Genomic DNA, 24,661 nt, shown 5'->3' with positions numbered 1-24,661 from the left:
GCGACGTTATGGTGACCCAAATCAGGAACCAGTCTACTTCTAAAAAGAGTTCAGCATTTTCAATCCACTCCAAAGACTTCATTAATGCATTGAACTTTCATTTGTGAAATACATAAAAAAATCTAATCATTCTGGTTAAATATCAATATAGACTTAACACTGTTTAAGTTACAAGATTGTTGCGGATATCTAGAAACGTCTTCCATGTAGTATCCTCGGGTTACCGGTTTCCGCGCACTTAAGAAGCATCCGCGATTTCGTACTCATATCGGCAGAAAACTGTTGAAATCACGGATGACTGTCATAAACATGTTAAAATCTACTAATAGAAACAAAAAACTAGCAACATAAAACTGTATTTTTAAAAAATCAGAACAAACAATTTTTAACAAATTTCTCCCGTCGGAAGTAGCCGTCATATGTTTCCGTTTGTCTATTTTGATTTAGTGTTCAAAGAAAGATAACTCGAATACACTAAAAAGAACTCCGGCAAGAACAAAAGCTGCGTTTGGAATACAAAAAAATATCTTTGATCGTCAAATTAATTATCAAAATAAGTTTTTTTAAATTTCACATTTTTAATTGATTTTTCAAGATGTCAAATTGAACGAAATCATGTATTTTTTTAAATTATTTATTATATTTATTTAGTTATGATATAGAATCTGTTATTATTTTTTTCTGCAGTTTTATATCGGTGTTGGTTGATGGTAAGTTATTTCTCTTTTTTTTTCTGTTTAAAATAAGTGAAAATTGGAAGTTCATTGCATTACAAGGTTTACATTTCATTAAAAACACTGTTTATCGATATAAGATGTCTCCTTGGCTCTTCGGAAGTGGAAAAAAGTCGGAGTGGAGATCTAGATGTGGCCATATTTGCATACAACATTTTCTTACGTTTGTCAGACTACAAAAAAGACCGGTTCATGAATGATATATATCATTGTTTTTTCAGATATGGGCTCATTTTGAGCAAGATAAAAAGTGCATTAAGCAATACTGCATATTTATGCGTGGTTTTTTTAATCGGTAATTATTTCTTATGTTTTCCGGACGAACTTCCGGTAATTTTTGTGGCAGTTTACAGACGATGGCCAAACGTCTAAAATGTCCTTGTGGTGTGTCCAGCAGGTCACGTAATTACGAGTTATAGCTTGATAAAATGGCTGCGCGTAAATACATAACGCGCGGAAACTGATGACTAGACGATATAATTGTAACTACAACCCTTACCCGTGCCATCCGTTTACTGACAAGCAGGAATGCAGGGCGTCATATACAGATGTATAGCAAATTAAGAATATGTGATATGATCTTGTTTTTTTTCTTTTTGTGATGACATGAATTCGATTATTTGATGTCACAAAATGAACCTATATTTCATGATAAAATCAATAAGGATTATGTCACAATTTCTTTTCAATAATATGAAATTCGAATTGGTGACATATATATTTCATATTTAAGCAGGAATTTTGATATGATATACATAGAGAATAATACATGCCTTTTTACATATCACACCCAGTATCAACCCGAGACTGCAATATCAGCCCAAGGGCCGAAGGCCCGAGGGCTGATATTGGTCGAGGGTTGATACTGGGTGTTATATGGAAAAAGGAGTGTTTTATTCTGTTTATTACATACTTACTAATAAAAACTACTATCTTATGATTTGTTTTTATTTTTGAAATATTGAAAAACGATTTTTTTTCCAAAAGGGGTGTGATATGGATTTTGCGGGCTGATACGGGTTTTGGGGGGTGATACGGCGAGGGCTGATATGGGTTAGAGCAATTGTGTCGTATCGCATATACAAAAAAAAAAAACGTATTTATTAGTGAGTATGTAATAAAATACGATATATCAGACTACCTTATATGTCAGATTTAATATATAACATATCAAAACGGCTCGGCTCCCTATTATTATGATAGTATGCACGGGTACACTAATACACGGAGGGGCCATGTCAGTAATCACAGCTAGCCTGATATAAAACCAAACACTTTTATATACAGTAGTTCGGCAGGTTCAAAATCTACAGTGTATTTCAGATTAAACATGTAAAATATCATTATTTATAATTTACTACATCAATGACTTATCTGTCAATAGGACGCCAGGCACGTAAATGCCTTTATATGCGCTGATAAGCAGGTGAATGTGCCAAATTTTAATACAGAAAAACGAAAACAAAACAAAAACACTGCTTGTTACAACTTCTTGTTTCCCTACCAAGACCCTGCCCTGGACCTGGACCTAAATGAATTCACTCCGAACAAGGGCTAGCTACGCCCTGTACGCTAAACCTAATACATGTAAAACCAAATCAGACATCATATAGGAACCATACGCTATTCATCGTCAAAAAAATAATTTGATATAGATTAAATTTCCTTAAAGGAACTAGTATACGAATTAACTGCTAAAATCTCTGTTGTCTTTCAAAAAACACAAGTTTAAGATTGAGTTTACTTTTAAAAACGAAAGGGGCTGGTAAATGTACGTGTACAGTTATACATTGTGTACGTGTTCAGTGTTAATATCTAAAGGGAATCGCAAAGATACAGGTACATACAGTAGTATACAATCAATCAAAAGTGCACACGTACAATGTACTCTGGACATTGACCGATCTTTGTACACTGTGTATATAGTCAGACTACAGTGTATATTGGTAGAACCTCATATCTGGGATTTAGTTTGGGCGCGATATTTAAAACATTGGTACTTGCTTCTAAATATTTTCTTCGGTTTGGTAAGTATGGTTTGTAGAAAGGTTCATATAGCACCGCCAGTTACGTATGTATGTATGACGTTTCTATGACTATTATGGAACAAATGTATTAACACTGCCACCTCCATTAGACAATGACCAATAAAGTGTATGTACACAACATGTGTAAACTTATGTCTGTAAAATCGGGACTTAGTTGTTTTACATGTACGAAATGACGAATAAAACCGAAAAATCAATTCGGCTTCCCTTGGTTTAATACCATTTTTATACTGTGCACGAGTCTACGAGCCCCGTCATCTCGATTTGGAACTGGCCCGCTGCAGCGTATACATATGGATTATTTATCATCCACTTAAAATGATTGCTCTCTCTGTCCAGCACTTTGGAGTTATCCCAATCAATGACACGATTTTGCTGTGTGGCACGGTATGTGATTACCGATGCATTGATCTGGGACTTTCTTTCTCCCATGGGGTTCCGTATCTTTCCGGTGTTGACTCATTTTTAGTCAGATACCAAATCGCCATCCAGCTTCTCCGATATACGATACGCCCCAATTCTTGTATTCGATTCTGTTCACGCATTCTGATACTTTTTTTCTTTGGTTATTTGTACGAAGCGTTCTTGCAGGGGTTCGCAGCTGTTGCTACAGTATGCCATGACCGCTATACATTCTCTGAATGGTTTCGGATATAAACGGGACGACGGCCTGACCTATCATTTTATTCTTATCCATGACTTGCATTTTCTTGCCCTTCCTCTTACTTTGACAGTGCTTTTATACCCATTTGAGGGCCCATTCCGGAAATCCACATGTTTTCGTTGCAAAAGCAGGCGCGTAGCTACCATGTAAGCCAATAAGCCCGGGCTTGCACATGATTTTGACAAGTAGGTTTTCATGACGTTATTTTTTCTTGTTGATACTATAAAGCGGAGTTTAAGTTTTGAATATATAGTATACATATGTAATTCCTCATATATGATACATTGTTAATAGTTAGTACAAAAATGTATGAAGTTTAGAAATGTCCATTGCATTAATGGACAGTTCCAGGCGGAACTAAACTGCTCGATTGAGTAAATTGAGAAACTCTCGCCTGGCGCAAACGACTCCGAGTATGGCACAGTGGACACAGACAATCAATGTTTTTTTTTATTTTAAAGAAAATATCAATTTGGGGCACGTTCGGCCCCTTTTGCCGGGGCACATTCGGCCACCCCGAATGCAACTGTTATTGTGCCAAGTGACGTCACTATTGATAACGTCACCCAATTGACCACAAAAATAATATTTTTACGTCGCAAAAATTAAGTATTTTTTTCTTTGTATTCACTGATTTGTTCTCCAACTTATTTTCCAACAGAATTGAATGAAATTCCGTACACTTATTAGTAAATTGTCTTCTCTATCCTTCATGCCATACTTGCCCTGTTTTTTGATATCATTAGCAGGCGCGAGCATGGGGGGGGCGGGGGGCTGCCTTCGGCAACCCCATATCGGGGCTTACACATGGTAAAGGGGCTAGCTACGCGCCTGCAAAGTGATGTAATTCTGCTATGACTGTTTGTCCTGCTCGTTCTGTGACAACAAACGTACCATGCCAAACTTCTAGTACAAAAGACAGCGAGATATCAGATATTGATCCGTATGTTTTTTTCTTCTTTAGATCAATGCCTTCACTGTTCTGTCATCTTTCCTTACCAATAGGATAAATAGGAAGGACATCGTGCCGTTGATTTCTTCATAACATGTGCATTTAGTGCATTCGCAGATTATTTTTTATTATCATTTTTATTGGTATATACTGTATAACCCCAAAATAATCCTGATCATTACCTAAATATCCCACTTGCGTAGATTCTGTATACTGTAGCAAACCATCGATTCTAAACAAAATCGATTACAACATTGAATCTATCTTTAAGAATTTACCCTTCGTGTTACTGACTAAACTGCAAGCTTAAAGCTTTCTTCTTATCAGGGAAAAATCAATTTCTAATTGTAACCCTTTATGACAACAAAGCTATGTTATAAGCCGCTTTGATGCCATGCCAAATGACAGATGAAGGTTGCTTTACAGAAGATGTGGCACGTTCACCTGAAAATATGGCATGCCTCAGTGATTATGACTATCAATCGTTATATTTATACATTACAAGGATAGGAGATCCCGGTACTTACTGTTTTATGTACAGAAATCCATTACCTATTGAAATTCAGTTTGAATCAACTCATTGCAATTTTCAAAAACATAATAAATACGAGTCTCATCAACAACAAAAGTCACAAAGCTTTCTGAATGTAGAATTTTAAACTTATCTCAAAGAAACAATGTGTAACACAACACTTACACGAACTGATGTTCATCTAACCGATGACGAAGGTGCAATCGTAGCGGCATCTGTACCTATTAGATCACGCATTCGACCAGCGCTTTATCATGGTACATCTCACGAACAAAAGACACCAACACTGGTCAACTGCACTGTCAAACCTCCATCTGCATCGGTATTGAACACAGAAAAACTGCAACAAGCGAAATACATTAGTACAAAACTACAGTCTACAATAGGAGGTCAAACAAAATCCGATACCTCCACGGGCGCCATAATTAACAAGAATGTAATCGAAAAGGTAGAACTCAAAATGGATTCTAGTACGGTAGAGGAACAAAACAAGAAATCTGATTCAATGGAAGAAGCCATCAAACAAACCAATGCAGTCAAGGGTAAACAGGCAACAACCACGAATGAAAACGATTTGAATCAAGTCAGTGTGAAGGGAAATATGACTAGTTGTCCGAGGGGAAAGTGCATCTGACCTAACAGCCGTCAGTAAGTACGAACTTGTCCGATGTTTCTGCTGTGACGTCAGTCGCTTTGGTCAATAGTAATTCCTTTGTGGTGAGCGATATGGATAACAATAAGATAGCTGTTTTTTATCACAAATGGGACAGTTGAGTGGAGTACGCCAGTATACGGTTTATTAGGTGTGGCCTGTGTCAAAGACGTCATTGCATGCTCAAGAAAGGGGTATATTACGTTACTTAAGAATAAAAAACAAACAAAAAGCATTAAGATGAAAAGTGGAAGTATCACTCCACTACTGACAGGAACAGTCGATGGACAATTTCTTGGACAGACTTCCTATTATCAAAATAGTGTAGAAACATTTACTACCAGTGGGGAAAGCAGAACACAAATTAAAATCAAAGGATGCAGCGTCAACATGATTTCAAGTAACGATAAGTGGCACATCGTCTCGGATTGGTCTATGAATAGCCTCTTTTTCATCGACAAAACATCTGGAAGGATTGCGAAGGAAGCCAAGTTACCAGAACCATTAAAGCCATGGGGTCATCATGTAGGGCACTGTACAGATGACAATTCGGTGTTGGTGGCTGACTACTATGGACAGAAAATCATTGTTCTGTCAAAAGACGGCAGCTACTATGTAATTATTCTCTACCGTCGGCTATCTACCATCCAGTTGATCTAGATGTCCATGGTAGTGGACAGTTAATAGTCGCTGGGAAACACCACGTGGCAATCTTTGCTAAGAGACTGAATAAAAAATAAGACGTGACTGAGACTTTAAATTAAACGCACCTTCCAGATCTTCCTTGGTTGACTTTTATTTGTAGAATATAGTCTATCATCGCTAGCCTTTTGAGGTCAGGGGTCAAAGTGTCAACACACATAAACAAAATCGAAACCCCACATCACGGTTATATTATGAGGCAAAGCATAGAGAATATTGTTTATTGAAGTTTTGGTATCATGTGATGGTGTGCTTTCGTCTTCTTACCATTCAATTAAATGCAAGTTAGAACATTTAAACTGAAGTCCAACCACTTGACATCATACTGGACATGCCAATTTCCACACTTTTACAACAAGAATATAATACAAACTACCGTAAACGGTCCCGCAAATAACAAACAGTCTCTTGATATTGGACTCTTAACTATTTGTGTAATACGTTTAAGTACGTGTTAAGATGAATACAAGCTAGCACAATGGTTAATAGTCGACATTAGTCATACCTCAATACATCGGCGAGCTTACACACATTTCTGTTCGTATTGACGACTAACGTCCACACACATGTTACCCACAAGTGTACGAAACTTAAAGCAGTTATAATGATTTGTCTTTACTATTACGGTATTGTACCGGTAATGACCGCTATCTGTTGTACGACATTTCTGTTCGTTTTGCCGACCAACGTAAAAGCAATACATAGTATCAACAATTTACGATACTCAGAATTGAAGCTATGAAAAGATTATGTTGAACTATTAATTTATTGTTTCATTTCTTGCGCTCTCGACGTTTACAAATAAAACACTGGAGTGCTACAAGTATACAAAAAATCACAACTAGGTTCATAGCACGGGTATTTGGTGAGATACATTTATGAAAACAAATAATAGAGTAATATAAATATAAAGTGTTTATTTGACCTTGGTGATAAATAACATAATGAAAAAAGACAGCGACATTTATTCACAGAACCTTGCCTACCACGTTATTATATCCTTGTACTGTTGCTTTGTTAACACATGTTTCCTTGTAACAGATCAAGGATAACAATTTTCTGTAGATAATTGTTTGTATTTAATCGAGTTTGCCGGGCGATAGATAAAGCCACTTTATTAGTTATAAAAGATATCGAAACAGACCCCGCTGTAATGTGTAATTGATTACCAATCAGTCACCGTTATTACGTCACAACTGATATCTGAAAACAAAATTCTGTTGATTCTATTGAAGTATGCGGTAGACACAGACATGGGGTTTTACATGATAACACACAAAACAGATTAGAGTATAATGGATCACAAATACAATGGTGTTTGAATTCAGTTACCTACCAGCAATGATCATCACATATATGCATTTTAATCTACATTATGTATACTCAGTATACACAAGCCATCAATCAACCAGTATATAGATAGTTGATATGGGTGCATTATCCGTATCCTTCTAATACTGATTAAATGTACCAGTGTAAGACATTGGCTTGCTAGTGGGAAAATTTGTTCTCTGAATCACTGGCTAGATGGTGGGAAAGTACCTCCTTAAACTTGTTCGGGATAACAGGACAACCTGGATACCAGTATCTAATCAATAAAGCTCGAACAAGGTAAATTGATCCACTTTTAGATTTCGCAAACGTGCATGCAGCTATCATTGTTTTTCATATCATAGATAAGAGTCAGTTCAAGAACGTGAACGTAGTGTTCTTGTGCAGGTCATTGTGAAGCACTTACATGTCTGTATTTGGATAGGTTATCATTCATATCTTTACCAGTGTCTACATAACAAAAGATAAGAAAGGAAAGGTTTGTTTTCAAATTGTTATTGAGGGTATATCAAATTTAAATAATTACACAATTCGATATCCTTAAAGGCCACCGAATCTCCAGATCTTTCGTCTTTCATAATTCTGTTTTGGTGTATCTATAATTATTTCTGATATTATCAAACGTTTTCCAGCATTTGACACGCTTGTATTGATATATCTTAAGATTTTATCATTGAAGTATGATCTCTGTAAAGACAGAGAAGAACGCATATGTGTCTGAAATTTCAGATAAGACTTACAAATTAATTCTATACTACCGGAAAAAGTAATTTCTGAAAAAATACAAGTCTGGTTGTTTCTGCTTGTCATGATCTGATTGCTTTTTATCCCGACAATGTAATTTAGTTTTGAAGCTCAATTTGTTTAATCAAAAGTTTTTCCATTAAAGTTCCTCACACTAATCAGACCTGAGATTGCTAACGTTTTTATTAAGATACCAGCAGAGCGTGAAGTAGTATGGTAAATATAACAATGTTACAAACTTATGGTCTTTGTTATTATATCAATTAAGGAACTACGTATCGTGGTATATAACCCGTGGTTGAATAGTTCACGCTCTCGCTTAGAAACCGCCAGAGTGACTATGTCATACTATGACTGGTCTTTATTATGATAGCAGCGTAGCGACTACGTATTTAAGTGCACGTTTATCTTACGATGTTACATCGAAGATATTAATGGTTCCTCGTACCATATACACTTCATCATTATGGTGGAAAATGATATTTTTAATGAGCACGAATACTTTTTGACTTTTGATATCTGTCACAATGTGAAAGATATCATTTCTACCAAGTTGATTAATTCGATATCTTACTAGCAAGAAGCAAATGAATAACTATTCGATGTAATGTTAACTGTTTACAATAGCTTTGTTCAAACCATGTTTCTTTTTAAGTTAAACAAGCCCCCTAAACGACGTTATAGTCACCAAAAATCCCTACCCAATGAAACGTCAAATTCAAAGACCCAAATTTAGAATTAATTTATGCTATTTGAATGTATTAACTACAGTGTATTAATATTAAAAAAAGATCTAATGCTTTACTTCTATCTGATAAATTGTTCTGTGCAATTATTGTTTTACTGAGACGGAGTTTTGGTCATCCGTCTACGATTTGTATTAAGGGATCGACAGGAAGCCATGAGTAGCCACAGGAAGCCATGCTTAATCGCTTTTGAGAATTTGTAAGCAAACACAAACTACAGATTGTGGTGAGTCTTTCTATTTGTTTTTACATTGTTAGTTAACGACATGTACATATTTTTTGTTAATCCGTGATATTTCTAGTCATATTACCTATTGACTGTATATATGGCCATGCCTGTATATCGGGTGCGCATTTATTGTTTACATTTGCGCGCACGAAGCGTGTGCATTTTTTAGTTTAATAAGACGAAGGCGATACCTAAGGCTGTCAATATGTATTGTTTAACCGAGGATTACCTTTATACATTTTTCATTAAATTGCCCGTTGTCTCAATCCAATTGGTCCTATACGTTTATAGTAAGCATAGTGTACAGGTGTACGCGTCACAGTTGAGTAACCGCACATGTAGGATTGTCCTTTAAGTGCTCTTCAACTAGATGCAGAGAGGCATACTGGACTCAAAACAGTATTACTGGCTATCGGAATGCACAGAAATCATAGGAAAATGTTCAACTAACATATTTTACTGATAAAGTGTATATTCGTATATATGTAACCAAATGACCTTGTGACAATAGTGATTTCATTCACTTCACGTAAAGTGTCTATTCGTTACATTTAACGTTGTCACATTGTATGCAAAATCTAGACAGGTTGCATGTCCATGTATAAGCATATCAACACTTTTCTGCTGATTTCATTTCATAGTTTACACATTTATAACATCACAGAATGTTATGAAATGACACATTATCTAAAGGTCATTTATCGATTTAGGTTACTTAGACTTTGCCTTATTATTTATAATCTGCTAAAATATATTTCATGTACCAAGGAATACTATGACTTTCGCATGGCAACAGCTTCATTTGATGCTAATGTGCCCCTCCACAGATATTTAAAGAGAAATTAAGCTCAGTATCACTCAAATGGGCCGCAAAAGAGATTAACGTGTCTACATCCGCCAATTGCCTATTTGTACATTTCAGCTATAAACTTCCATATTAATCCATAATTTACGTGGCCTATGGAATCTAGATTTTTCTATAAGAATCATTCTCAATAAACATATATAATAAGGAACATAATATAGCTAACATAAGCCACTCTAAAGCGCTGTACAGTACATAGGAGCTGCCTTATCAGGCGCTAACTACTAGTCATATGCCACCTTGCTAATATCTCCCTTTGTGTGTATGCATGTGTGTGTGTTGGAGATTTATTGTGTTCTGTTTGTAGTGGTAAATTAAGACATTGCATTTTGACATGAGACTTTCATTTTCAATGGATTAAATGTAAAGAAGACATGTGGGAAAATTCTATTTTTTGACAAGTGTCCAATTTAACAAAACAAAGTCAAAACATAAGAAAACATACTCAATAAGATGATGATAATTATTGGCTTATTCGAACTAAGACTTTGTAATATGATGTGATCATAAGACATATCATGGCAAACTAACCTATCCTATAATTGTTTTTCAGTTTGATAAGCTAACAGAAGCTCTATCCAAGCTATATTGGTGTCATAGAAATCTAGAGATATGACGAAATGCTATTGCTTTTAATTGTCAATTCTTTCTATTGATCGGCCACGAGTCTAAGTCACCTTGCCATTCAAATCATGTGAATGACAATGTGGACTGTGGACACATTATATTTTAGCATGGAATGAAGTTCATGCAACTGTTACAAGTATACGTCATTCAAATCTTATTACACAAACACCTGAATGCTCTTAGCCAATGGGATTAGGTGTTTCGTTTTACATACAGGTTTTAATCATAACTATATGCAAGTGAACTGAACTACTAGGAAAACGACGCAGAAATATTGCGAAGGAGCCTGTGGAGCAGTATCAATCAGGTATTTAAATGTGTTATCATATATAGAAAGGAAGTAAATATTGCGTTGATATACAATGATAGAATTGTGAATGCGTCAGACTATGTAAGGTAGTTGCATTGTATCGAATTATGTTTACTTCCTGCACCATTGAATAGCCTGCAGGAGCTAAAATCAAGAACACTATTACCATATAGCCCACTTTTGCTGACTGCGCACCGATAATACGTTTAAACCGCTCATATAATTAAAGTGAAGTGAATAAAACGATTTGACACATACACATATAACACCTAAGGTTATATGTCACGGTGTATATGTCAAACCGTTTCGGGGGTTTCTTTTACAAGGAAAATATAAGAACAACATACACAAACACCTGAATGCTCTTAGCCAATGGGATTAGGTGTTTCGTTTTACATATAGGTTTAATCATAACTTTATGCAAGTGAACTAAACTACTAGGAAAACGACGCAGAAATATTGCGAAGGAGCCTGTGGAGCAGTATCAATCAGGTATTTAAATGTGTTATCATATATAGAAAGGAAGTAAATATTGCGTTGATATACAATGATAGAATTGTCAATGCGTCAGACTATGTAAGGTAGTTGCATTGTATCGAATAATGTTTACTTCCTGCACCATTGAATAGCCTGCAGGAGCTAAATCAAGAACACTATTACCATATAGCCCACTTTTGCTGACTGCGCACCGATAATACGTTTAAACCGCTCATATAATTAAAGTGAAGTGAATAAAACGATTTGACATATACACATATTCCACCGAAGGTTATATGTCACGGTGTATATATCAAACCGTTTTATTTCTGGGGTTTCTTTTACAAGGAAAATATAAGAACAACATACACAAACACCTGAATGCTCTTAGCCAATGGGATTAGGTGTTTCGTTTTACATATAGGTTTTAATCATAACTAAACTATTAGCAAAACGACGCAGAAATATTGCGAAGGAGCCTGTGGAGCAGTATCAATCAGGTATTTAAATGTGTTATCATATATAGAAAAGAAGTAAATATTGCGTTGATATACAATGATAGAATTGTCAATGCGTCAGACTATGTAAGGTAGTTGCATTGTATCGAATAATGTTTACTTCCTGCACCATTGAATAGCCTGCAGGAGCTAAATCAAGAACACTATTACCATATAGCCCACTTTTGCTGACTGCGCACCGATAATACGTTTAAACCGCTCATATAATTAAAGTGAAGTGAATAAAACGATTTGACACATACACATATAACACCTAAGGTTATATGTCACGGTGTATATGTCAAACCGTTTCTGGGGTTTCTTTTACAAGGAAAATATACAATGTAGACTGCATCTTTAATATGTTTGTGTAAAGGTAAAATGACCTCGCTTTACTAGTCAGCCGGCGAAAGGCATTTTTGGAAGTAAAATCTTGTTGTGCCCAAGCGACATACGCATGAAATTACGGTATAAATTTCATGCGTGTTTGTAACAACCTGTCCCATGGTGAAGATTGTTAAGGCATTCAAGATCAACAGATGGTGATTTATTAACATGGTTTTATGTTGATTGGTACAAAGGAATCTGACCAGAGATCATGACATAAAGGCAACAAGGAAAACATGCACAACAAAAATTGTACACAATGCATCCGATTCGAACGGAATTCCAAAAGGGGAATGGTATTAAAAGAAATCGATACAAAGTAAGCCCGGCATGACGATGACCTATAAAAATGATAAAGACTATCCCAACGGTGTCTTAAAACACAGGATAACAATAATGGAGATTCGGTACACAAACTCCCTTACAAGAGATTCGTTAATGTGATATGTGCAGTATATTGGTAAACATACATTAACAATGTAAGATTATGTAAACGTACGGGATCGATAAAATATTCATTAAGACACAATGCATGTGTGTTGTGGCCGATATATTTAGGTTTACGTGGTATGGTCACAAAATATGCCAAAGAGCAGGACAAACCTCTCTATATAAAATCACATTAAATGCCTCTGTTGGATAGAACTTCATTTATAGAAGAGACGAACTGGCAATGCATTAGACACCCTTCCTCACAATACCAAGACAATAGTCAAACATTTTATGATTGTTATCATTTATACAAAACCTAATTATGTTTGATACTGTGCTAAAGTGCATTGTTAGAATTAACGTCACGCAAACCTGCACGGTATTTTAGTTAATTGTCTACAACAATGTACTCTTTCAAACACAAACACTGCATACAAAATTCACACAATAAGAATCCTTTGAAAGGGTTCTGCAAAGTAAGCATTATGTATGGAGGTTCCATGACGAGTTAATCATGTTTGTGTAATTCAAGTAAGATGTGGCTTGAGCGAGAGTTTTATTAACATAATTAGGAACGGCTGCAGGTTTACGGATGCTAAGCCACATAATGTTTCATTTTATTGAAAACAAATACTAACAACTTACACAACGACCTTCTTACCAAACAGACAACTCAAGCAAATGACCAATCAAACCAGAAGAATACAAAACAGACAATGTTGGGTACATAAATATCCAAAATCATTTTTTGTTAAAATAACAAATTTATATATGTCATTGGTCTGATAAAAAAATTGTTCTTTCTTTGATTCTGTTGAAAAGGTGTCCATTATGTCTTGTTGTACATGAACTTATAAAATGAACAAGAAATCATTATTTTCATTTATGCTGTCATTTGCTCTACATTGTGCATCTTATGTTTCTCAATATATCATTATAGTATCACACTTATCGAATACCCCATTATTGAAATGCATAACGATTGCCATGTTCACTGATATCAATCAGTCATTTATGTAAAATTACAGTATATCGGTTTAACTTAACAAAAAAGAGGTCAAGAGGGCCTTTTTCGCTCACCTGGATCTTTATGTCCAGCAATGGTATATACAAATGTATGGCTATGGGCTAGTAATATCAACCATTTCAAAGTTATGGCCTAGCAATTAAGCAATTAGGGCTAGGAATCGGGCCTTTAATCCTGTTAACCACTCAAATTTCATATTTAAAATCAGGTCATGACAATAGCAAAATGTTCGTCCATGAAGGTTGAATTCTTTTCGAATATTAATTCTTAATTTGTTTTGCCGGATCCTTTACACGTGGCAGCTTTCAAAAACTGTTTGGGAACAGGTTTTCTGTAGATATCAATTTCTAAATACACATTGTTAAGGCAATGATTTAAAGTGTCAGTGTCAATTACCAGTTGTGTGATGTATTAATATTTGAAAGGACATTTGAAATGTTTTGTGATCATTTAAGCTCAAAACCTATAGTTTCAGTCAAAATCAATATTCTAATTGATTATTTTTATTTTTCAATGACATCACTGTGTGTGAACGATATGAGCACGATGGGCACACAAAGCTTGAACTTTACAAAATTGGGCGAATAAACATTGAGCACACCTGTGCATAAGATGCTCGAACGATCGTGGTTAATTTAGATTGAGGGATGGCTTACCATAAAACATGGTTTCATTTTAAAATTATTTAAGGTATGAAATGCATCATTATAACATTTATGAGGGTATGCAACACAGTTCCGTTCAAACATGTTCCATCATGCACGTTAGCGCATCTTAGAGAATATGTTTAGTTTAAACTTTCTTTTATTCAAGTATTTCAATTATATACATATATATGCAATATATATATATATTTATATAACATTTTGTAACAAAACACAAAATAGGAAATAGAAACAAGTGTCTTAGACACTTATGTAAATCTATCACCTTATCATAATCTGCAAAATATATTCAGGATGGACAGCATATTGTCGCCAATGAAAAATACAATAATACTATCAGTGACAATAGTTTAAACAAGGAGAAAGAAAAGGAGATAATTAGTGGTGAAGGGGTTTGGTTGTTAATGGGTTTTACTTGTTCTTACATACGTACAATTCGGCTTTAAGCACATACATGTTTATGAAATATTAAATCAATAGGAAAACCTGTTTGATTTTGATATATAATCTTGGACAGCTAGGAAGATAACCTCATTTTCTTGTAATGGCAATGTCTCGTTCCCAAACAGTAGAATATCTGTGGTAATATTATAAGGCAAAGAATATAAACACTGTCTTCTTATGTCAACATATCTGGTACATTCTAAAAGAAAGTGAGCAGTGTTTTCAACTTGACAGCATACACATAGCGGAGATTGAACAATATTTTTACTAAATAAATGACTGTTTAAGGAACTGCATTCCACTCGTAGACGAGCATGGTATATTTGACCCTTACGGGTTCCAAAAGTGTAGTGGATTGGTACTTTTCTACTTAACTGTTTATCAAGGTATGATTTTATAGCAGAAACAGACGGATTTGATCTAACATCAGATGGTAGTTTATTCCATTGATCTATAGTAGATGGTAAAAACGATTGTTTATAAAAAGCAGGTTTGCACAATATTGGAGTGACACATGTATGGTCTGAGTTCCTTGTCTAGAATATGTTTGAACGGAACTGTGTTGCATACCCTCATACATGTTTCAAAGATGCAGTTTAAACCTTACATTTACATTATATTACATTAAATTTTATCATTTGAAATTTAAAAAAATAGCCTTTTTTCACGTAAAAAAGCAAAACACTCATGAAGACAACATTAATTGAACAGCCTTTTTCGCCGGAAAGATGACGCGTTGTCAACGGTAACGAAATACACAGTTGAGCAATAAACAAATAGTTCCACTATGATTATTTTAAATCATTAAATTTGTATTACCAGCATTTATAACAAACATTGTTTATATTAGAAATTGACAGTAGATCTTAATTTGAAAAAAATAGTCTGTAAAATATTTTAGTTACAAAAAGTCAGAAATTTATGCCGTGTTCGCGGAGATAGCTTACCATTAAACAACGGTTGTGCAGAGGCTACGCGTATCGGGCTACGAAGCGGTTAGACTTCCAACGAGATGGGTTAATGGAAATTGAAAGTGCATCCGTGAAATGTGGAGTTTCGTAAGACTATGCAGCTTTTTAACACCTTTAATATAACAAGTCAATATGGAGAGATACATAGCATTTTAACTCGCCCATGTTATTGCTATGTGCGTGTATACAAACTGTCACATCGCGCCCAGGTAGAAGTACACAGGTAAACACAGGTAATGATGCACTTACCGACCCATAACATGTTACGTTATCGTATAACAATGTTAACAAATAAGATAACAAAACAAGTCCAAAGTCCATACTTTAGCATCAGGTGTACATGTTTAAAAGATGGGTAACATTGCGAACAATAGAGAGAAAATTGCACAATTAATAGGAGTTTCCGACACACATTTTGTACCTTCAGGTGCGGCTACATGTGACTTCTTATATCTTAGAGAACAGAGGAATAGCCTCAGTTATATGAAATTTAATATCGAAGAATGGATTGAATGAAATATAAAAAGAAAAGCATGCTGTATCAGCAAGAACGAAGGGAGTAAGGGGATGCTAGACATCAAGACATATGATATGGCCAAGAATACTAAGACAATTTGTGAAATAAATTGCACAGAATTAACATATATGTATTGCATATTCAACTGATAAAACAACAATTTAGCAATGGCTAAATGTCTGGATGCTCTGGGGGAAAATCATCTTTATAAACTTGTACCTATAAAATACATTTTTTCTAGTATGCGCAAAAAAGCTGTTCCATAACAACTAGTTATTCTTCCATCGCTTTAAATACAGTAAATTGCAATCATTGTTCTTTCTATGAGTGTCGATCTATTCATTTAGATGCATTCGGGATGGATACCATATTTGTGTCGGGAATACCGAAGGGGCTCGACTGTGCAGCAGCTAGTCTACTTATAAGAAAACACATCGGAACAGGTAAATCAACACGAAACACTGTAAACTATGTTATGAAATGCTTCAGTTTTATATGATAATCAAATGCCATAACTGGAATTGTTGGTCAACTTGTCATATACATTAACATAAATTTACACCATCCCTTCTGATCAGGTTAGTTCAGACGGTAATCAACAATGTTCATTACTAAGTTGTTATGTTTCAGTTTTTAAAATAAATATTGAATGTTTGTCATAAGAAATATGTACCTAATTTTTACATAACAAAAGACCTGTTTCGGCACAAGAACAGTCATATTTCTTTTAAACTGTACAAATATGTAATAGGTTTAAATTCTAATTTGCATTTGCAGTTGCCCAAGTGGAAAGAGTTTTTATACAAAAGGATAAGGTACGATTCTCAATTTTATGTATTTAAATAAGCAAATTAATTGATGAAGTTAATGAAATTTATTGTATTTAAGTTAAACATTCAGTTACATCTTTTCCAATCAATATAAAAGCACGATCATAGGGAGATTTCATTATTTGTTCGTTGGTGAGTTATTTATCACTTGACTAGTCAGTTCCATGTGAAACATGACAGTTGCATACAATTTGATAACCAAAGAAATTTGAGTTACATACCACTTCATTATTATACCCATGTCTACGAGTAGATACTTCTGTATTGTGAGCTACATTCATGGATTTAACGTCCCCGCAAAAGCTAGGGACACACCACCGCAAAGAAAAAGTAAGGAATTGCGACAGGAAAGATAAATATCCAAAGTGTTACAAACGCGACAGCATTACAATTTATTTTTCAATGTCCCTTATACTGAAAACACAGACAAAAACAATCGATTCTTCAAGTATAATGAAACAAATGGAGAAAAAATACATGTAAACTACTGGAGTGAGCTCAGTAACAGTAATATCAATATCACAATTAACATGCTGAAATTACATTACAGGGCATTGGATTCGTCACTTTGTACGATGCAACGTCAGTGGATACGGTGTTGTCCCTAGATAACGTAAGTTTCATATTGCTAAAAATTGCTTAATAATCAGCTTTATTGGACGATAAATTTTGAGCATGTATGCTTTATTTTCCAACAGACCATGTACGTGTAACTCTCTTCCGAAAATCTATACTGAATTGCAAATATTAACGGGTAATTCATGGGACTGTCGTATGAAGTTAACTCATTTTTGTTAAATGGATTTGAAGATTTACGAACGAACAAACAAAAAAGGTTATATTTAACCTAGTGCTTAAAAGTTAATCAAGTATTATCCAATGACGCCTCGGTTTTTCTTTGATCTTTTCTCGACGATATATTGCATACAGTGTGATGTTTCAGATATCACATATGTGATATCTGAAATATCACATGGCTTTTCTGATTGGTCCATGCCACAGTCTGGAGGCGGTGCCTATTTTAAAGTGGGCGTGACAAATCAACAAAGACACGAAAAACATTGCAAACAAATTTAATTAAATTTAGACACCGTAAGTGTAAAAAAAACAGCATTTCTCTATCAAGCACCAATAATGTGTTGGTATTATATATTTAATATACACTTTTTTTGTTTTCTTGTGTTTCGGTCTTGACCTTCTTGATCGCACTTTTCCCACACTCTAATGCCCGGCTTAGTTCCACCTGTTGCGCCTCGGACGGTCTCTTGTAGGCACGGACAGCGGTACTGCGATGTCCAGTCCTTTCCATAATCAACTGTTCATCAAACCTACTGAAAGTAGAAATCAAATGGACATTTTTATCGTGTAAGGTTTAGGTTAATGTCCATGCGTATAACATTCATGTCTAATTAAAAAAAAACACACACATAAAAAATAATAATTGTTTCATCACTACATTGTATTTAAAAAAAAATACACATGCGTTGCGGAAAAAGTAAATACCTAATCATAAATGGGAGAATATATAAACAAAATAAATAACGCGTCTGTAATTTAACTTCAAATATCGTGTTAATGAATTATTTAGGATTTATGTTATTTATGGACATCGAAAGTTATTTTCATATACGAAAAAGAACATGCATTCTATTTTACAGATTATGAAAATACATACACACACGCTAATATTTTCGTGATTCACAATTATGTTTAGACACACTTTAATTTCAGACTTACCGGCTTGGTAAAGAGATGTGGCGCATGTTCTCTTTCCGTAGTGATTTACAAAATTTCCCCTCGAATCCTGCTTCCTAACACATGTTTTTCACAATTGCATTCAGTTTATTTACTCCAATCGGCTGTGTTCCAAATTTCCTTACGGCAAGGGGTCTCATGTAAAATGGACCCTCTCCAACAATCTGTAGACAACTCTGTGTAAATATCATATAAACTCCGGGGACCTCATGCCATGCCTGATCCGCCATCATTAACACCTGAGACTGAAATGTTGTGGCAGGAAATGGGATGGGTCAGAAAGTGGCGGGAAAATATCAAAGTGATTACTTGACAGATCCTGATCTGCTGTATAGCTCCGTCCCTTGACACGTGGGTTACAAAAACCTCGGCGGTCATTAGATAAAACAGATACATAATTGACACTCGTGACGTATCGGATATATCACTCGTGCACATTATGTATCTATTACTTGATTTCATGTGTTTCAGGGCGATAACAATAAATAAATACTTTTGAAAGATCGATATGAACATCCTGTATAAAGCTTGGCATCAGTATTTAATGTTTATCATCTTTGAGAAACCATATTGCGACTTGAGTCTTATGGAGATCTCAGACTCGAACTCGTTAAGGCAAGATTAACATAGTTATCGACTTTCACCAGCTTAAAAAGAACTTTGCTGAACTCAATATGCATCTTTTTTGGTTCTTATCGTTTAAAACGTTTGTCAGATATTGACGATAAATCAACACATTAGGACTCTTAGATAATCCTTCCCTTGTATATCCAGGTTAAACAGACAAAATAGGACAACTTACAAATTCGTCACAAACGATAAAAAACGTAACCTTTTGTGCATCATGTGACACGTTTTGTATAGCCTAATTTAAATTCGATTATCTAGGTCACCTTACGTAATATAGGCCTAAGGACACCGAATTAGAAATGAAAAATACACTTTCGTTAAATTTCACTTGTTAGAATATATATAATCAATATATGTTTGTATATCATGGTCGAATATATAACTCGGGATTCGACAGTATTAGAAATTAATCTATCATTATGCTTCTTCAATTTATGCTTGCATTACATTTTTTTACATATGCCAATCATTTCAACAACTGTGAAATGATGGCCATGTTTGATTCCCGGTAATGTGTAATTTTCGTGTAAGGCTTTCTCTGTCCCCTCATCGAATTCGTCAAGGCTTGATGCCAGGTTAATCTATCCGATAAATAACTTAATGACGCAATATGTCGTGGGTCTAATGCATGTTTAACAATAACAAAAGCAAAAAATAGAAATAAACAAAAGCATAGATAGATAGATAGATAGATAGATAGATAGATTTATTTGGTAAAACATTGCATCAATACATAAAAGTACATCACATGGACAGTACAATACATGTTTTACCGGGATAACACAGTAAAGTCAAAGACTTATTTCCACTGTGGTCCCTAACATATAACATAAATACGATCATTTTACAAATACAATTATAAGTTAATACATACATATATTTATCACAGGGTAATATATTGAGTACAAAATTAACATCAACACCCTATGTTCTGTGTCACATATGGTAGTATTCATATAAGTATAAAACACTAACGGTCTCTGTTGCACAAAACGCATTATGTGTTACACATAACTAGTCATAAAATATCAACATAGACTTTTCATGTATACTGCCAGATCTTATCTTTATGCCATATATCTCTACCATTTTTTTTATTAAATTTCCCTGGCTCAGTTTATTGTGTTGGTGTAAGGATTTGGATACTATGAAAGAGAATTAACTCATGTTTTATCTAATTGATCTGTTTATTTTCCCCAGAAATCGTTAAGGCGCATTCCTCTTGGAAATAAAATGCCACTTTCATTATTTTATANATAAACCATCCTCCCCCCTCCCCCCTCTATAATATAACTGTGGTCAATTAGCAATCAATCAGTTGTATGTTGGTTCCTTTACTCCAATATCACTATCTGTATGCAAATATGTTAGTTAGCTAAACAGGTGTTGTTAGCTTGGTATACATATATTTATATATATATATAACATATATACCTACCATCTTGCCTGCCCCAATCCCTCTAGTATATAGTCTATACTGCCATTTACATGAACAGGTGTTAGCATGATGTACAGAAAATTTATATTTATATATATAACATATATACCCCCCCCCCTAGTATATTTGTATATATAGACGAGGTCGAAACACAACAATTGATATCAGAGCCCAGGTATAACGAAACGGTACTTAGACGAGTTGTATAAAGTTGTAAATCGAACTTAACACTTATCAAATAAACAGGTGGTGGCTGATTATGAAAGCTCGGACCGCAGGGGTTTACCGCCGATGCACATGCTGGCACCGTAGGCGTTCGGAGGTCTGACAATACAGAAATAGAAAACAAATGGATAGTACTACCCAATCTCTACCCAGAGTTGTCGTTCCTTTTCAATCACACACACCTCTGTCAACGTCTCAGATTTTACAAGATTCCTGTAAAACCAAATTTGCTCTCAAATCGTGATAATTTCATCTTCAGTGACTTTTTTTTCCTTTCTAAAATATTGTCTTGGCTATATCACTTTTAAACGACTTTTAACAATTAGTAAGGCGTGAATATATATTGCACTATATTTTTTAGCGTAATGTTCAGCGTAGTAATATAAATGTGGTTATTTAGCTTTGAAAATGAATAGAATAGCCCGCTTCGTATAATTTGTTCATGATATCGCCAGTTGTATTTGATATATGTTGTAACTTAGAATTGAATCCTTCACTATGTACCTTTCGCCCACTCAACTTAAAAACTATCACATTCTTGGCAAAATACGCAAAACAATCTATATTTCCAACTACTTTGGCATGTTCTCTACGGAGGCTACCATTTTGTACGATTGATCACATGATTTTTTTGGTCATGTGATTCGGGACTACTTTTGGGCGTTGGCAGAGATTAAAGGGAGTGCAAGGACCGTAACTCTGCGTGGAGATTGAGTACTACCCCTATTATTATTATTTATTTATTTTTTTATTTTATTTTTTTTTCTGTAATATTTCTTTAACTGCTGTCAGAGTCGTGAATGCCTGTGCTGGTGCTGATATGTGCAGTGCATATATCTTTATCAACCGGGGTGTCCTCTGGCTCCTTCACCAGACTGTTTTACTTTTTAAAAATGGATGTCCTTCTGTTCCACGTCAGACATCTACCTTTCAGGGTGGCGGGGGAGTCGGAATACCCGGGCTATATCTTTATGCGAATCGCAACATGTGATACATATTGGTGTAGGTGGTTGCATGTGGGCATTTGGCCGTGAACCTCTGGGGTAAGATATATTATTGATCCAACACTTATCAGTTTAAATGTAGCTGCAAATGAAACCAATGCTATCTAAGGAGCTATTTTTAAGCATAATTGTAGTATGTTGTAATGTATGTCATGTCCTTTATACAAATGTTATTTTTGTGCATGTCTTTCTCCTGGTTAGTGCTCTAAAGTTATCCTTATTTTATAACAATGTTAGAAACAACACATGGTTCATCTTAAGTAAGTGGTCTCTTGTAATATACATTGACATAAAGGGGGTGGACACAATTGATATACTCTCAGCAAATTGTCAGGGTCTTGGTGATAGAAACAAACGAAAAGATCTTTTTGCATACTTAAGAGGTAAGAAATATAGCATTTATTGTATTCAAGATACTCACTTCACAACGCAGACTGAAGACAGAATAAGGTCAGAATGGGGATATGAATGTTATTTTAGTTCTTTTTCTTCTAATTCAAGAGGGGTGGCGTTTTAAATTAATAACAATTTTGAACATAAAGTTTTTAAAGTAAAGCAGGATAACTCGGGGAATTTTTTGGCATAAGATGTAATGATTGAGGGCAAAAAAATTACGCTAATCAATGTTTATGGTCCAAACACAGATACACCATCTTTCTTCGAAAATCTAGAAAACACTTTAGATGAATTCAATAATGATTCACAGATAATATGTGGAGATTTCAACCTAGTTTTAAAACCTGATATAGATTACGATAATTATAAACACATAAATAACCCAAAGTCAAGAGATAAAGTCATTCAAATTGTAGAAGATGAAAATTTAGTAGATATTTATAGAGAACATCACCCTGATAACAAACGATTCACATGGAGGAAAACAAATCCTAGAAAACAAGCACGGCTAGACTTTTTTCTCACCTCTGAAAATCTTTTATCCAGTATTGAATCGACAAGTATAGAACCAAGTTATAGATCAGACCATTCCACCCCAGTAATCAAGATCAAATTCAACGAGTTTAAAAAAGGCAAAGGATTATGGAAATTCAACAACTCACTTTTAGAAGATTGTCAATATTAAGATCTTGTTAAATCTGTAAGATGTAAAGTAAAGGAACAGTATGCTGTCCCAGTCTATAACTTGTCCAATTTAGATGATGTTCAGGACACAGACATACAATTCACTATTAATGATCAACTATTTTTAGAAACACTACTTATGGAAATCAGAGGCAAAAGTATATCCTATTCTTCATTCAAGAAAAAAGATAGTAACCTTAAAGAGAATGAATTAAAAGAAAAGATAGCAAAATTAGAGAATGAAGAAAATACATCATTAGAATACCTAGTAACCAATAAATTAGAATTAGAAAACATGAGAAAACAGAAACTTAAGGGCAGTGTAATAAGATCAAAAGCTAAATGGATAGAGGAAGGTGAAAAACCAACAAATTATTTTTGTGGCCTAGAAAAAAGAAATTTTACCAGTAAAATTATACCTAAAATTGAGAAAAATAATGGAGAAATTATTACAAATCAACAGGACATTTTAAAAGAAATAACTAACTTTTATACATCTTTATATGCCTGTCATGAAAATGCAGAGAACGTTGACTTGAATAGAGTTTTTGAAGGAGTAAATAACATTCCAAAGTTAAATGAAACAGAGTCAAAAATGCTAGAAGGACCTATCCTATATCATGAAGCAGCTAAAACTCTCAAAAACATGAAAAATAGCAAAAGTCCAGGTTCAGACGGCTTTACGGTAGAATTTTTTAAATGCTTTTGGAAATTTATTGGTTATTTTATATTAAGATCAATTAATTATGGATACTCAATCAATGAACTCTCTATCACACAGAAACAGGGCATTATTACATGTTTACCAAAAGGGGACAAACCAAAACAATTTCTAAAAAATTGGTGACCACTAGGCTAATTTATGACATTATGCAGTATGCAGAAGAATATGATCTTCCAGCCTTATTATTAATAATAGACTTTGAGAAAGCTTTTGACTCTGTTTCATGGAATTTTATTTATGAAGTTTTACAGTTTTTCAATTACGGACCAAGCATAAAGAAATGGATAAACACTTTTCACACTAATTCTAACTCCGCAATTAATCAGGGAGGTAACTTATCCCCCTTCTTCAAATTAAAAAGAGGATGCCGTCAGGGCGATCCGATCGCATCATATATATTTATCTTATGTGCAGAAATATT

The 24,661-nt window shown here is 34.6% G+C and overlaps 1 protein-coding gene across 1 annotated transcript in view; it reads left to right on the top strand.

Annotated features, from left to right (window-relative positions):
- The first annotated feature begins 11,094 nt into the window (after positions 1 to 11,094).
- LOC110456904 (interferon-induced very large GTPase 1-like) overlaps positions 11,095 to 24,661 on the top strand; it is a 67,064-nt gene continuing 53,497 nt past the window's right edge. The window contains exons 1-4 of the mRNA XM_021507950.1: positions 11,095 to 11,134; positions 16,902 to 16,997; positions 17,332 to 17,369; positions 17,935 to 17,997. Coding sequence (XP_021363625.1) covers positions 16,913 to 16,997; positions 17,332 to 17,369; positions 17,935 to 17,997 — 186 coding nt within the window. The 5' untranslated portion in view covers positions 11,095 to 11,134; positions 16,902 to 16,912. The remainder of the gene's footprint in view (positions 11,135 to 16,901; positions 16,998 to 17,331; positions 17,370 to 17,934; positions 17,998 to 24,661) is intronic.

The sequence above is a fragment of the Mizuhopecten yessoensis genome, unplaced genomic scaffold, assembly GCF_002113885.1.
Source record: "Mizuhopecten yessoensis strain PY_sf001 unplaced genomic scaffold, ASM211388v2 scaffold1063, whole genome shotgun sequence".
Taxonomy (NCBI): domain Eukaryota; kingdom Metazoa; phylum Mollusca; class Bivalvia; order Pectinida; family Pectinidae; genus Mizuhopecten; species Mizuhopecten yessoensis.
This window is presented reverse-complemented; position numbering and strand designations above follow the sequence as displayed.